This window comes from Cinclus cinclus, chromosome 1 (assembly GCF_963662255.1).
Source record: "Cinclus cinclus chromosome 1, bCinCin1.1, whole genome shotgun sequence".
Classification (NCBI taxonomy): Eukaryota; Metazoa; Chordata; class Aves; order Passeriformes; family Cinclidae; genus Cinclus; species Cinclus cinclus.
Genome location: NC_085046.1, coordinates 5,710,541 through 5,722,950, shown reverse-complemented (window position 1 = coordinate 5,722,950; position 12,410 = coordinate 5,710,541). Strand labels below are relative to the sequence as shown.

General features: G+C 41.2%; 1 protein-coding gene across 1 annotated transcript in view; it reads left to right on the top strand.

Annotated features, from left to right (window-relative positions):
• XYLB (xylulokinase) overlaps nucleotides 1–12,410 on the top strand; it is an 80,156-nt gene continuing 67,746 nt past the window's right edge. The window contains exons 1-8 of the mRNA XM_062493644.1: nucleotides 1–45; nucleotides 2,528–2,610; nucleotides 3,431–3,500; nucleotides 4,881–4,961; nucleotides 6,210–6,296; nucleotides 7,423–7,551; nucleotides 8,797–8,862; nucleotides 11,768–11,840. Coding sequence (XP_062349628.1) covers nucleotides 1–45; nucleotides 2,528–2,610; nucleotides 3,431–3,500; nucleotides 4,881–4,961; nucleotides 6,210–6,296; nucleotides 7,423–7,551; nucleotides 8,797–8,862; nucleotides 11,768–11,840 — 634 coding nt within the window. The remainder of the gene's footprint in view (nucleotides 46–2,527; nucleotides 2,611–3,430; nucleotides 3,501–4,880; nucleotides 4,962–6,209; nucleotides 6,297–7,422; nucleotides 7,552–8,796; nucleotides 8,863–11,767; nucleotides 11,841–12,410) is intronic.

Below are 12,410 nucleotides of genomic sequence, written 5' to 3'. Positions count from 1 at the left end.
ATGGCCGCTCCCCGCTACCTGGGCTGGGATTTCAGCACGCAGCAGGTACCGCGCCACCTCCCCCGCCCCTCCCTTTCCCTTTCCCCGGCCGGGCCGCCCTGCCCAGCTCCGAACGCGGGCTCGGCGTGCGGGGAACGGGAGCTGCTCCGGCGGGATGCGGGGGATGAACTCGGCGCTCCCCGCCGCCACCGAGCAAGATCGGAGCCAGGCCTTCTTCCTCCCGGCCGCTTCCGTCCCCTCCTCCGCCTTCCTCCCCGCTCTCCTCCCTCCGCGGCGGGATCGCCGTGCGGGGCCGCGCTCCCTGCCCGGCATGGCTGGTGCCAAATTATGCACGGAATCACGCAATCCTTCGTTGCCCGGAGAGGTTGTGGAGTCTCCGTCACTGGAGATAATCAATAGATGTCTGCACGGAGTCGTGTGCCGTGTGCTTAGGGACGAACCTCCTAAAGCAGGGAGGTTGGACCGGATGATCCGCTATGGTCCCTCCAACATGACCGGTCCTGTGAGTCTGTGGAAGGGGCTTCTGGAGATCATCCAGTTCAAACCTCCTGCCAAGGCAGGGTCACCCGGAGCAGGTGACACAGGAATATGTCCAGGAAGGTTTGAAATGTCCCCTCCCCGGGCGTTCTGTTCCAGTTCTCTGCCACAGTCACTGTAACAAAAGTTCTTCCTCCTTTTGAAGAGGAACTTCCTGTCTTTTAGTTTATGGCCATAATAATTCCGAGCAGTTTGTGTGTTGTAAGAGGTCCATGGCCTGAACACAGTGCCCATACCTGGTTGTTCTCATATCCCCTTCACCTTCATCCCTTTCCGTTTAGCCCCACCTGAAGCAGTGGGCTGTATGTCGGAATGCATCCTGCTAGGGATGAGCTAAATCCCGGGGAGGAGTGTGGAAGAACGGATTATAAAAGAATAGAGAGCACTGCAGGTAATCTCACCTCTGATGAGTTACAGCGGTACTAATTTCCAAAGAGTGGAAACAGCCTTGCCCGGAATAGATCCCAGCTATGCCCAATAAGGATGGGTGTGATAAAAGAGGGATCTGGAGCCTGTTGGCCGTGCTCTGAGGAGGGTGATGTGCGAGGGACAGGAAAGAGTTGGCTGGTTGAAGAGGAGAAGGAATCAGTGTTGTGTGGAGCTGCCTATGGGAAATTTACGAAGAGAAGTTATGGACGTTTTACTGTAGGATATAAAAGGACTGATGCTTGTGTTACTTGTGAGTCTCCCATCAGTTGGTGCCCTGTGTGAGGAACAAGCACTGGCAGCAGAGGAGTGCTGTGGACATTCTTAATGTGCAGGCTGCATCAAGAGCCCTCTGCCCGCTGCTTTAGGAGCTGGGCTTTGCACCCCAACCTGACTTCCCAGTGTCCTTCTATGAATCGAGACAATAAACCTGGATGCTCAGATTTTTGCTTGAAATTCTGATTGGCCAGCACAGCTGGGTATAGTTGCACTGTGAATATAAATTCTGCACAAGTTGTGCAGAGGCCTGAATATGTTAAAAATAGGTATTTGAGCATAAATCATCATTATGGTTGTGTTGAAGTTTGGGAGCTTGAAAAAACACATCCAGGTTAGGTTGATCAAGTGTTTTTACAGGGACATGCTGCAAGTAGAGAGCCAATTAGGCTGCCGCGGGTCAGAGCTGTTTTTAAGTTAGTGCAGGTAGGTTGGTAATGAGTTGTGCCAGGGCATAGATAATGGCTCTACATTACTATGGTAAAAATGGGGATGGCATTGTTATTTGAATGCAGCTCCTTGAGATGATAGCTTTTGTAGGTGTTTCCTTTTCCCCCCCCCCCCACCCTTTAAATTAGTTCCTTGAGCAGCAGTTTGCACTCTCCCCCTGGTTGAAATAGGTACAGAATGTGAGCTTCCTTCTTGCTTTTCTTTTCAGCTCTTGTGTTCTTCAGAACTAGGTGAACTTAAGATAGATGAGGAAAGGTTGTGGTACCCTTCTAAGTCATGTTTACAAGAAGGCTCAGCTTTATGGAGTTGGGGATGTTGCTTTCTGTTGCAGTAGATCAAAATACAGCTATGTAATGCCCTCTGAGCTTTGCCAAATGGGCAGAGTTTGATTTCCTCACCATCTAGGGAGCAGGAAAGGTGTTCAAGACACCCTAAAGGGTCCATAAGGTTCCTTGGTAAGATGTGGCCAAAAAAAAAAAAAAGTGGTGTATGACATCTTTAATTTTAGATACTGTATTCTTTGGAGGAATTGGAAAAACTGGTTACTATGATGCAAGCTATGAACCTGGTAATAATGTATTTACTGCGCTTTAGCATATGCCTGTAACCCGTTCTTTTGTATTACAGGAGAAAGAAAATACAAACAAACCCACTTTGCTGAATAACTAGCATGCTGGAAACTCACATAAAAACTTGTTTAATGCAAAATTATGCCCTAGATTCAGTGAGTTGTATGGATTTTTTTTTTTGTCTGTGGGAATTAAATTATTATAAATGAGTAATTACTGCTATTCAATTGCTGCTAGATTTTGTTAACTTCCTGTTTTATATCTTCTAGTTGAAAGTCATTGCTATTGATGAACAGCTGAGGGTCATTTATGAGGATAATGTTCATTTTGATAAGGACCTTCTGGAATTTAAGTAAGGCTTTTCATGTTTAATATTTTACTTGGATAATGTAATTTAAAGTTTGGAGATTTGGGTGAGGGGAATGTTGCTGTATTTGGTCTCACTGATATGTATGGAGGCATAGGAAAAAAGTCATGCTATGTTCATGTTTCCTACTTTGCAAGGGTAGTATATGCTCTTCCTTCCTTGCATATAAATATAACAAGACCTCCCAACAAGAAATAAACTAAGAAAATATACCCCAAAAATATTATGTATAAATAAACCATTATTTTTCTTTTGGGACTTCAGACCTGTGGACATGACTGGATGGGATGCTCTCAGAACAGCATGTGGATTGCATGAGGGGAAACATCTAAAAGGCATTTGGAGATATATTAAGTTGTTAAGATGTAGGATGACAATATTTGCTTACTTAAACAATAGATTAGAATTGGCAAATGTCATCTTCCAGTCATAAGTTTCAATAAAACACATTTACTTGATGGTTTAACAGCAAAAATTGAACTTCATCTTTGAGGTTCAAGTCACTAATTGTGACAGAAAAACTATGAATTACATGGAGCCAATGAGCAATATCAACAATGGATTCTACCATGGATCTTACTGCAGGATCAGGGCCTTTCCATGAAAATCACTTACTTTGCAATTGGAGCAAACGTGTCACCTCCTAGGAGCTGGCTTTTACTTTTTCATGTCCCAAACATTGATCCTTGCTCTTAACATAAAAGCATTGCAAATTCTTTTTTGGTTATAAATAAACTTGAAGAACTCTGCTTGGCAGGGGAAAAAATTGCTGAATTTACTGAGGGAAAATTCTGTTTTTCTGTAGGACTCAAGGTGGAGTCTATATTCACAGTGACAAACTGACAGTCACTTCACCAGTGCTTATGTGGGTCAAGGTATGAACAAACTTTATATGGATCAGCTTTCTTCTTGCTGTTACAGAAGTGAAAGTTTATTGTGAGCAGTAGTGGAACCCATCACTCAAATCAACACAGTATTTTTGCTTGCATTCTGTTTCTTTGAACTGTTATTCTGTGTCTTTGATCTGCAAATAGTAATGCTATCAACAAACATAGTAAAAATTGCTAACATTTTGATAGGTTTGTTTGTTTCTTCACTCTCTACTATTACAGCATTCTACATGTGAGAAATTCCTTCCTGTCTTTCCTTCACTTAAAAAAGACTGTTCACCCCTATACACAAATAGGGCAGCTGTCACTTTGCCTGGCTTAAATCTGCTTTTGTAGCACCCAGGTTATTTAAACTGTTTTGTTTAGAATAAGCATTGCCTACCAATTGATGTTGCAGCTGGTAAGTGGTGAAAGTGCAATTTATTCACTGGTTCCCAGTAACTGTGACTGATTATTTTGAAGTACAGCATTTTTTCTATTTTGAAATAAGGCCTTCCTTACTTCTGTGCAGATTCTGCAATGCTTACATGATACTATGTAAATTTGTCTTACTAGAGGGATTTGGATAGTTAAAATACTTGAAAGGTCACAGAACCCCCAGCTGGTGATCGACAGTAGCTGACAAAGGTTTGGTAAATTTGCTTGCAATTGGTTTTTTGAACCATAATGAAGAGGAACTGTTGTAATTATTAAATTAATATGATGATATAGGTATATATGAGGCTTCTTTGGAAGTCTTGCAGTGGTCCTTTTTTCAAGAGCATCTGGGAAATGCTGATCTAATTTAAATAGTTTAAAGATAATAGATTAATTTTTGGTTTTAAACTTCAGGAAATAGTGTCAAGAAAAAAATTACCTAGGTGCTTGAAGTGCTAAAATAATTTGAATTATCCTTCTGTTGAGGAATCTGTGAATCTGTTGACACTGGGGGCACTAGTATTGAGGTTACCTAATGTCTTGTAGGATGGGGTGCTGGGTGTACCTATTAAGACTTCATAGATTTTTTCAAAAGAAAGAACAGAAAAATATTACCTTGCTTTGTGTCTAGCACTCTTAAAGTGCTTTTTAATGAATTAGAATTCTTTAATTTTTCCCTCTTAGGATTCAAAGAACAGATCTTTGAGATTCAGCTTCTTTAAAGTTCTTTTTTTTCCCCCAGTGTGACTCAACTTTTCTTTTATGGACTCTCACTTAATAAATTAATTTATGCAGATTTTTGAGATGTCCATAGTCATTAGCTAATTTTTCATTATCTGCCAATGAACTCTTATCAGTGATGACATGAATTTACTGTTTAATTCCAGATTGAGTGTGCATAATTTGATAGCTCGTTACTGTCATTCTTGATTCTGTTTGTTGTTGTAGGCTCTGGATATGATCTTGGAAAAGATGAAGTCTTCAGGCTTTAACTTCTCTCAAATCAGAGCTTTGTCTGGTGCTGGCCAGGTTAGTTTATACAGAAAAGTTCAGTTTTACTGTATTTCCTTGATAGAGTACAATGTAGAGTGATAAATTTTAACAGTTGTATGGCAGAAGAGTGTAATGGCATAGAATAAGATCTAAACTTCTGTATAAACATCCACAGATGTTCCTCAGGGGAATTGGACACCTGAAGCACACAGAGCAATCACTAGAAGATAGTGGGAGTGGAGGATGAGGTTTGCAGTTCAATTGTTTAGATCAGCATAGTCCAGAACTGCTTGGCTGTGCACTGTTTTAATTCTTTGTTCAATTTGAATTTCATCTGATCCAGGTGTATGTGGAAAATGGGCTAGAAAAACCAGCAAGGGGCACAGTTTGCTAAAAGCACAGTAGCATGCCCCTAAGTAGTTTTTTGTTGGCTAGGACAGGGATCAGCAGGGAAACAACAAAACCCAAATGATGCAGAAATGACAAAAATGTTGCTCTGATTTAGCCTGTAGTGCATAATGCTTTTTTTTTTGAGATTTATAGAACCTACCCTGATGTTTAGTCAGATACCCGCTCTCCTCCTAGTACTCCAATGAATCAACAAAGGCTTTTATAACTTTCCCAGATGTATTCAGGGTGAGGACAGCACCAAAGCAATAGCTAATTTTGACATGCGAGGTTTAGGTTATTCATCTTGATGTATCTGGGATTAATTAATCAAAACCCTTGCTTTTATCTCCATGTTTCATTGATTGCAGTTGAAAGTCTGAGCAAAAGACCTCAAAATCAGAGCTGGTAGCAAGGGTCTGTTAAGAATTCTTCAGTGGAGCACAGGCTGGGGACTCCCAAATAACCCCACGTTACTCAAGTGAAACAAGGGAGTGCATTTCCAGACTGCCCATATTCTCTTTATTTTTGGCCCCCTCCAGCAAGGGGGGCAGGCTTGTAACTGCTGGATCAGGGGTCTGTGCTGAAATAACACAGAACTAAATTTTGACTGTGGAGCCCTGATTATAGCTCAAAGAGCCCTCAAATAACTATCTAATGCCATTAGCAGTACAATTATTGTTCCCACTAGAAAATCTGCAGTTCAAAATAACATTCTGGTTTATTGTCTGCTTTACTCAGTCTTAAATAAGAGTTTTTAATGAGACCCTTGTTTTGTAATGGGCCATTTTTTAGTCCTAGTTTGGAGAGAGTTGTTTTGTTTCTTAGAGTGTAAGATCAGGATATGAGCTTTGAAGCTTGGGAGGGCATCTTCTCCTGTTTCTCTATTTCCTACAGCAACATGGGAGCGTGTACTGGAAAAAAGGAAGCATCCAGATTTTAAAGAATGCATCATCTGAACTGCCTTTACATCAGTCACTAAAGGTAAGGTACACAAAAGCTCTGAAGGGAGGGCTACACTGTCCTTTTTCTGATCCTTACACTTTGCTTTTCTTCTTTTTCTTGTTTGGCTGGGCTGCAAGCCCCTGCAGCATAATTGAAATGTAGTAGTTATTCCTTCAGTTGCAGGTCTTTTGATGTTTCATTTTCTCCTGAATGACGGTATGTTCTGCTTTAAAAGCTTACAGGTGTTAGTAGATGTCCCAGAATCTTTCTCTGTCAGAGTAACAGCCTCTTTGTTCTTCTAGGAAATGTAATATTTTTGTAAACCATCTGTAAGTATTTTGCATTTTTAATATATTTATATTAACAAATATTCAGGTGAAAAAGATCGCTGTACCTGAGCTTCCTTGCAGGATGTGCAAGTGATTTCATAAGAAAATATGTTTAAAGAAGACCAGTTGACACTTACCTCTGAAAGTATACTAGTGTGATGTTGTGTGGACTTAAAATCCTAACCAAGTACCTTGTTGAACCTCAACATTTTGCATGTGTATGATTGGTGAGCTTTGAACACAGATTTGACAAGCTTTTATTTAAAAAGAAAAATTGGGAGGACTCAGCTTTCCTCTGGAAGATCCTTCTTTCCTTACTTCAGGGTCAGAAAGGACAGAAATGTTGAAAGGGAGACTTGTGTAACTGATGTTTTAAATCATGAGTTCTGTAGCTGTCTCATCTGTGTAAAACTCATGGAAATGACATTAAAATACTGGAATAAATGGTGCATTAAGCCTCAGTTGTATTTCCAGGTGGTTATGCCATGCATTAAAGAGAAATGTGTTAGTAGAGCTGCAGGAAGATAGTCTGATGGTTTGCAGAGGTGTTCTGTCAGGGGCTGGGATTTTGGCTATCAGAGAATGTATTGAGACATCATGCTTCAGGGTCTGGGAAGTGACAGCAGAAAAAGAATGTCGCTTCCCTCTGACGCGAAATTTGGGTTGAACTTTTCATCACTGGCCAACATTCTACCCAATATCTGCATTCTGTAATTGCTGAGAGAAGGGCAGAAGTACGAGCTGTGAGCTGATACATACGGCTGCTGTGTTTTTATTACCCTAGCAGGCACTTGTCAGAGATCAGACTTCCTAATAAAGGGTGTTCTTCATTACAGGGCTGTTTTTCAGTCAGTGACAGCCCCATCTGGATGGATTCCAGCACAGCCTCCCAGTGCAGGGAGCTGGAGAAAGCCGTGGGGGGAGCCCAGCACCTGGCGAGTGTCACTGGCTCCCGAGCCTATGAGGTAAGAGATGGATGGGGAGAAAGTTCCCAGCAGAATCCTGTGATAGAAACAATTCTGTCGACACAGGGAACTGCAGCAGGTAGCCATCAGCCACTGACTGTGAAGGAGCTTTTGAAGAAACTCCAACCATACTGTGCTTTGCATTAGTTTCACAAAGGAAGATATGGAAATTTTATAGTGAAATAAACCAAACACTGGAAATTTTGCTGCAGGAAGCAGTTGGAGTGAGCATTTGGTCAGTGGTCCCCAAATACAGTGTTTGGTGGCCATGCTTGAAGTCTCAGGGCCTGTTTTTTTCCTGGGAGCATCTTGTGTAATCACATTTCTATTGGGATGGAAACTCAGTTTGTGATACAGGTTAATCTAGGGTAAATCCATCCACCTATTTGTGCATCATGCTCTAGGTTACTTCTGCAATTAAAATATTGGCTTTTTAATATTCCTGGGGGTAACAAGCAGCTGTTGACCTAAGTAGTGTCAGAAGTTTGGGACACTGTCAGAGGTACATTGTCACTTGTGTCCTTTTCCTGACTCTTCTCTCCTTGTAACTGTGATAATGAGTTATGGAGCTGGGAGCAGGGCTTCTCTCCAGGCATCTCAGCACCTTGGTTCAATAAAATAAGGCTTTACCTTCCAAACTGATGTTTTTGGTTTTAAATCACCATGCAAGGTTTATGGCTGATGTTGAAATCAGACTTAGCGTATCACTAACAGTTTATTTTTTAGCTTGTTAAATATTAAGGTCTCAGTGCTAGAAGGTTTTTTGATTATTTGACATAATATGTGGATGAAAAGTATTCTTACAGTGGTTTTTAACCTGTGGTGGAGTTTCTGCTTTGAGTATGAAACTTCCTGCTTTAATTTCAATTCATCTGCCTCACAGGCAGGTACATAGATTGTGTAGCTTAAACCTTTCCAAGGATTTGAAGGCAGCATTTGAACTGTGCTGGTTCCTGTGCAGAGAATAAGTGTATGATTCATTCCATTGAACTGTCATTTCTGAAATGTAAATTATGGATAGTAATGCTTTTCTACATGCTTTTTTTTTTAAAGGTGAACAAAATTCTCATAATGAGACTATGTGTTATACCCTGTTTAGTGCAGATTGCCTGCTGTGCCCTGACTTTCATCATGCATCAGGCAAATTAAATATCCAAAGTGCAATGTTCTGAACTCATTACACAGTTAATGATTATTGACTCCATTTAGGGTTTGTGTTTCTAAGCATTTGCATTTCTTTTCCAGCGTTTTACAGGAAACCAGATAGCAAAGATTTACAGCCAGAATCCTGAGGTCTACAAGCAAACTGAGGTTGGCTTAACTTCAATTCTCTCATTTGAAAACATGGTCAAAATCTTTCAAAATTAATTTTCTGCGGGTGTTTTTACAGATCTTTCCCCTAAAGATTTTTCTGATTATTGAGTTTGAATTTAAGATGAAAATTGAATTTATTTTTAATTTTGTTATTAGTAGTTAAGCAGAGAAAAATCAGACATTGGTTATACTTTGAGTGTTATATTTGTCAAACTAGTGACTAGAGCTTTAAACTGAAGTTGCTGGGGGAGGAGAACCTCAGTCCATCCCAGTCCTCCTAGTTTGGTGCCAGTACCAGAAAGAGACATACCCAGAGGCTGGAGACCCATGGCAGGTCAGCAGGAGAGCACCTGAAGGACAGCAGCAGCCAGTAAAGTCACCTTCATTGGAGGACCAGATTAAGTGTCTGGGCAAACACATATGGCATGGGGAATAAACAGGAGTTGGAGGGTTATGATCCTTTGGCATCATGGAGATATGGGATGCCTTCTGGAGTGTTGGAGTGGAAGGATACAGGCTCTCCTAAGCTGGTCAATGTTCAAGGATCACCTCCTCCAAGCTCTGAAGTGATGCATCCCAGCTAAGATTAAGTCAGGCCAAAACATCAGGTGGCTGTGTGGATGAACAAATTGCTCCTGGACAAACTCAAACACAAAAAGGAAGCCTAAAGAAGGTGGAATAAAGGCAGTAGCCTGGCAGGAATATGGAGAAGTTGTCTGAGCAGTCAGGGATCAGGCTGGGGAAGCTAAAACCCTGACAATTAAATCTGGCTAGGGACATCAAGGGCAACAAGGAAAACATTTATAGGTATGTTGGTGATAAAAGGAAGACTTTGAAAAATGTAGGTTCTCCCCAAAAGAAAATGGGAGACCTGGTTACCCAGGCTGTGAAGAAGGCCAGGTACTCAAGGAAGTTTTTTGTTTTTTTTTTTTGCCTTGGCCTTCACTGGCAAGAGTTGCAGCTAGATCCACCTGAGTCACAACAGGCAAAGGCAGGGACTGGGGCGATGAAGAACTCCCCAGTGTAGGAGAAGATGAAGTTCAAGACCATCTAAGGAACCTGAAGCTGCACGAGTCCATGGGACCTGATAAGATGCTTCCATGGGTCCTGAGGGAACTGGTGGATGAAATGTCTAAGTCACTGTCCATCATATTTGAAGAGTTGTGGCATTCTGGTGAAATTTCCACTGACTGGAAAAGGAGAAACGTAGACCCCATTTTTGCAGAGGGGAAGTAAGGAAGACCTGATTTTCCATTACTTCAGTTCTTGATAGCATTAATAATTTTTTCTTTTTCTTTTAATCTCACCCTTGTATGAAGCAGTTTATTTCATGAGAAATCAAGTTGCAGAGTTGACTCTGTATTTTGTTGAAGAATACTTAATTTTTAATTTTTTTTTCCTTTTCTTTTGCATTCTCATTGTAACTAGTAGGGTATGAGATGAAACAGAACACTAATGCAGTCTGATCATAAGCTTAAGACTAAATTTAGAGAAAGATATGTTAATGGGGAGAAGCGGGTCTGTGGAACCAAGAACTAGTCAGACCAATTTCAGACTTTGAGGGCTATTTGGACTGATGGCAACTTTTAGCAGTGAAGCTTATGCAAGATGTGTTCAAGCACAAAATATCTCTCTGCCAGAGCTGCTCTTGGGGACCCTCGAGGAGCACTTAACAGCTTGGCAGTCTCAATGACATGTGGAAGGTGGATGCTTTTGCTTCTGTAGGTCAGCTTGCTAAACTGGCTGGCTGATTCACAGTTTAACTTCATCCTTTTTTCCTTCCATTTCAGGCAGCTAGTGCCCACTGGGGCACCGTGGAAGGTAGGCCTTTGTTATCTGAGCACAATGTGATATATTCTTGGGGAGAGATGCACAAAGAGCAAGTGCATCATTAAATTTCCTGGCTATTACAACCATCTCTTAGAGCTCTGGCTATAGGCTGCCCTTGAGTGCTGTGTGAAGCAGTGGTTTTGTGATCATTAATAAAAAAGCTGTCATTTCTGGCTCACTCCACCAGTAGAGGTTTGATTCTGTTTAGTTACTGGGTGACAACCATATTTCTTCTGAGTGAGTCACAGCACAGAATGGCAATATCTCTGCTTTTGTGCCAGCTTCTTGGGAACAGACAATACTTGATCATGCAGAGAGCTGGTTAGCTTGGTAGTTCACACAGATGTGAAGAGGAAGCAGGTTCATGCTGCATCAGTGTCTTGTGTCATATGGGGCATTATTTGGCCAGCCCTACAGCTGGATTTCATGCAGCTGGAGCGTGCCCTGAGGCAGAGCTGCAGGCAGTGGCTCAGTTCAAAGCTGATTATCATCAGTTCCTGGGAGTAACTCCTGGGAGGTCTGGGGTCTCAGCTGGAAGGAAGGCAAGGGGTCATGCAGAGCTGCTAAAGGTGCCTGGGAGCTTTGCCAGAGCTTCTAAAGACTTAGAGACCTGTGCTGTGGGTGGGGCAGAGCATGGTTCTGAGCATCTCCCCTGTCATCCACACACACCCGGTTTTGGGGTGGATTTTTGCTTTTGTGTGTTTTTTTTTTTTTTTTTTTTTTTTTTCCCTTAGACAGTGTTTTTCTTCAGAAATGAGATTCTGTGATAGACTGAAGTTGTGGATTCATGCTAACATACTTAGGTGTGTTTTGCATGTTTCAGAAGGCAGAGCTATTAACAGCTTTTGTCATGGGGTTACTTTTAGATTGATATGTGCTGTATTACTGTGAGGGTCAGAACGGAATAATCCTTCTAGGTGTATTTTTGTGTGCTTTCTGGGCTTAACCTTAGGCATCTATTAACATTTGCTGCTTCCAATTACTTTGCTTTCTACTTACTTTGAAGTGAATACTGATGGGGTTCACTACTTCTCACTTGTTTTTTGATTTTTTTTACTTTTTTTTTCCCCAGAGAATCTCTTTGGTCAGTAGCTTTGCAGCTTCCCTTTTCCTTGGAACTTATGCACCCATTGATTACAGTGATGGTAAGTGTGGGGCTTTTTTCATAGTAACAGTTAAACAAGAAATTTTCCTTCCCATCCCTACATTATAGATGGGGGACAAGGTTTCTGGTATTTGTTCTCAACCTTTAAATTTAAATGACAAGTATATTAGATTCTAAGATAAGTTACTCCTTTCAGTTGTTTGCTGTGCTTGTCTATCCCCATCATACTGATTCCCACTTCTAGCAAATGGATCCACAGAAAAGATTATTAAATGTAATTATAGCTTTTTCCATTATTTTGTGATGTGTAAAGGAGTGGTGGAAGATCTTTCAGAGACATTAGAAAGTTGTGGAATCTTAAGCTAAACTTCAGAGTTCTGATATTTGTTCTTTGGTTTTGCTGGTTTAGCTGAAAGGTGCACAGGATGTAAACATGTCTATTGCGATGACTTTTTTTTCCCCACCTAGCAGGAGTATGGAGCTATAGCAGAAGTATATTTTCAAAATGTACTGGGAAAAAAAAAAAACATAAATAAAGCAAAATGTACTAAACCCAGTTAAAAAAAGAAATCCTCCATATCTCTCCGTTCGTCACAACAAATACAAAAAT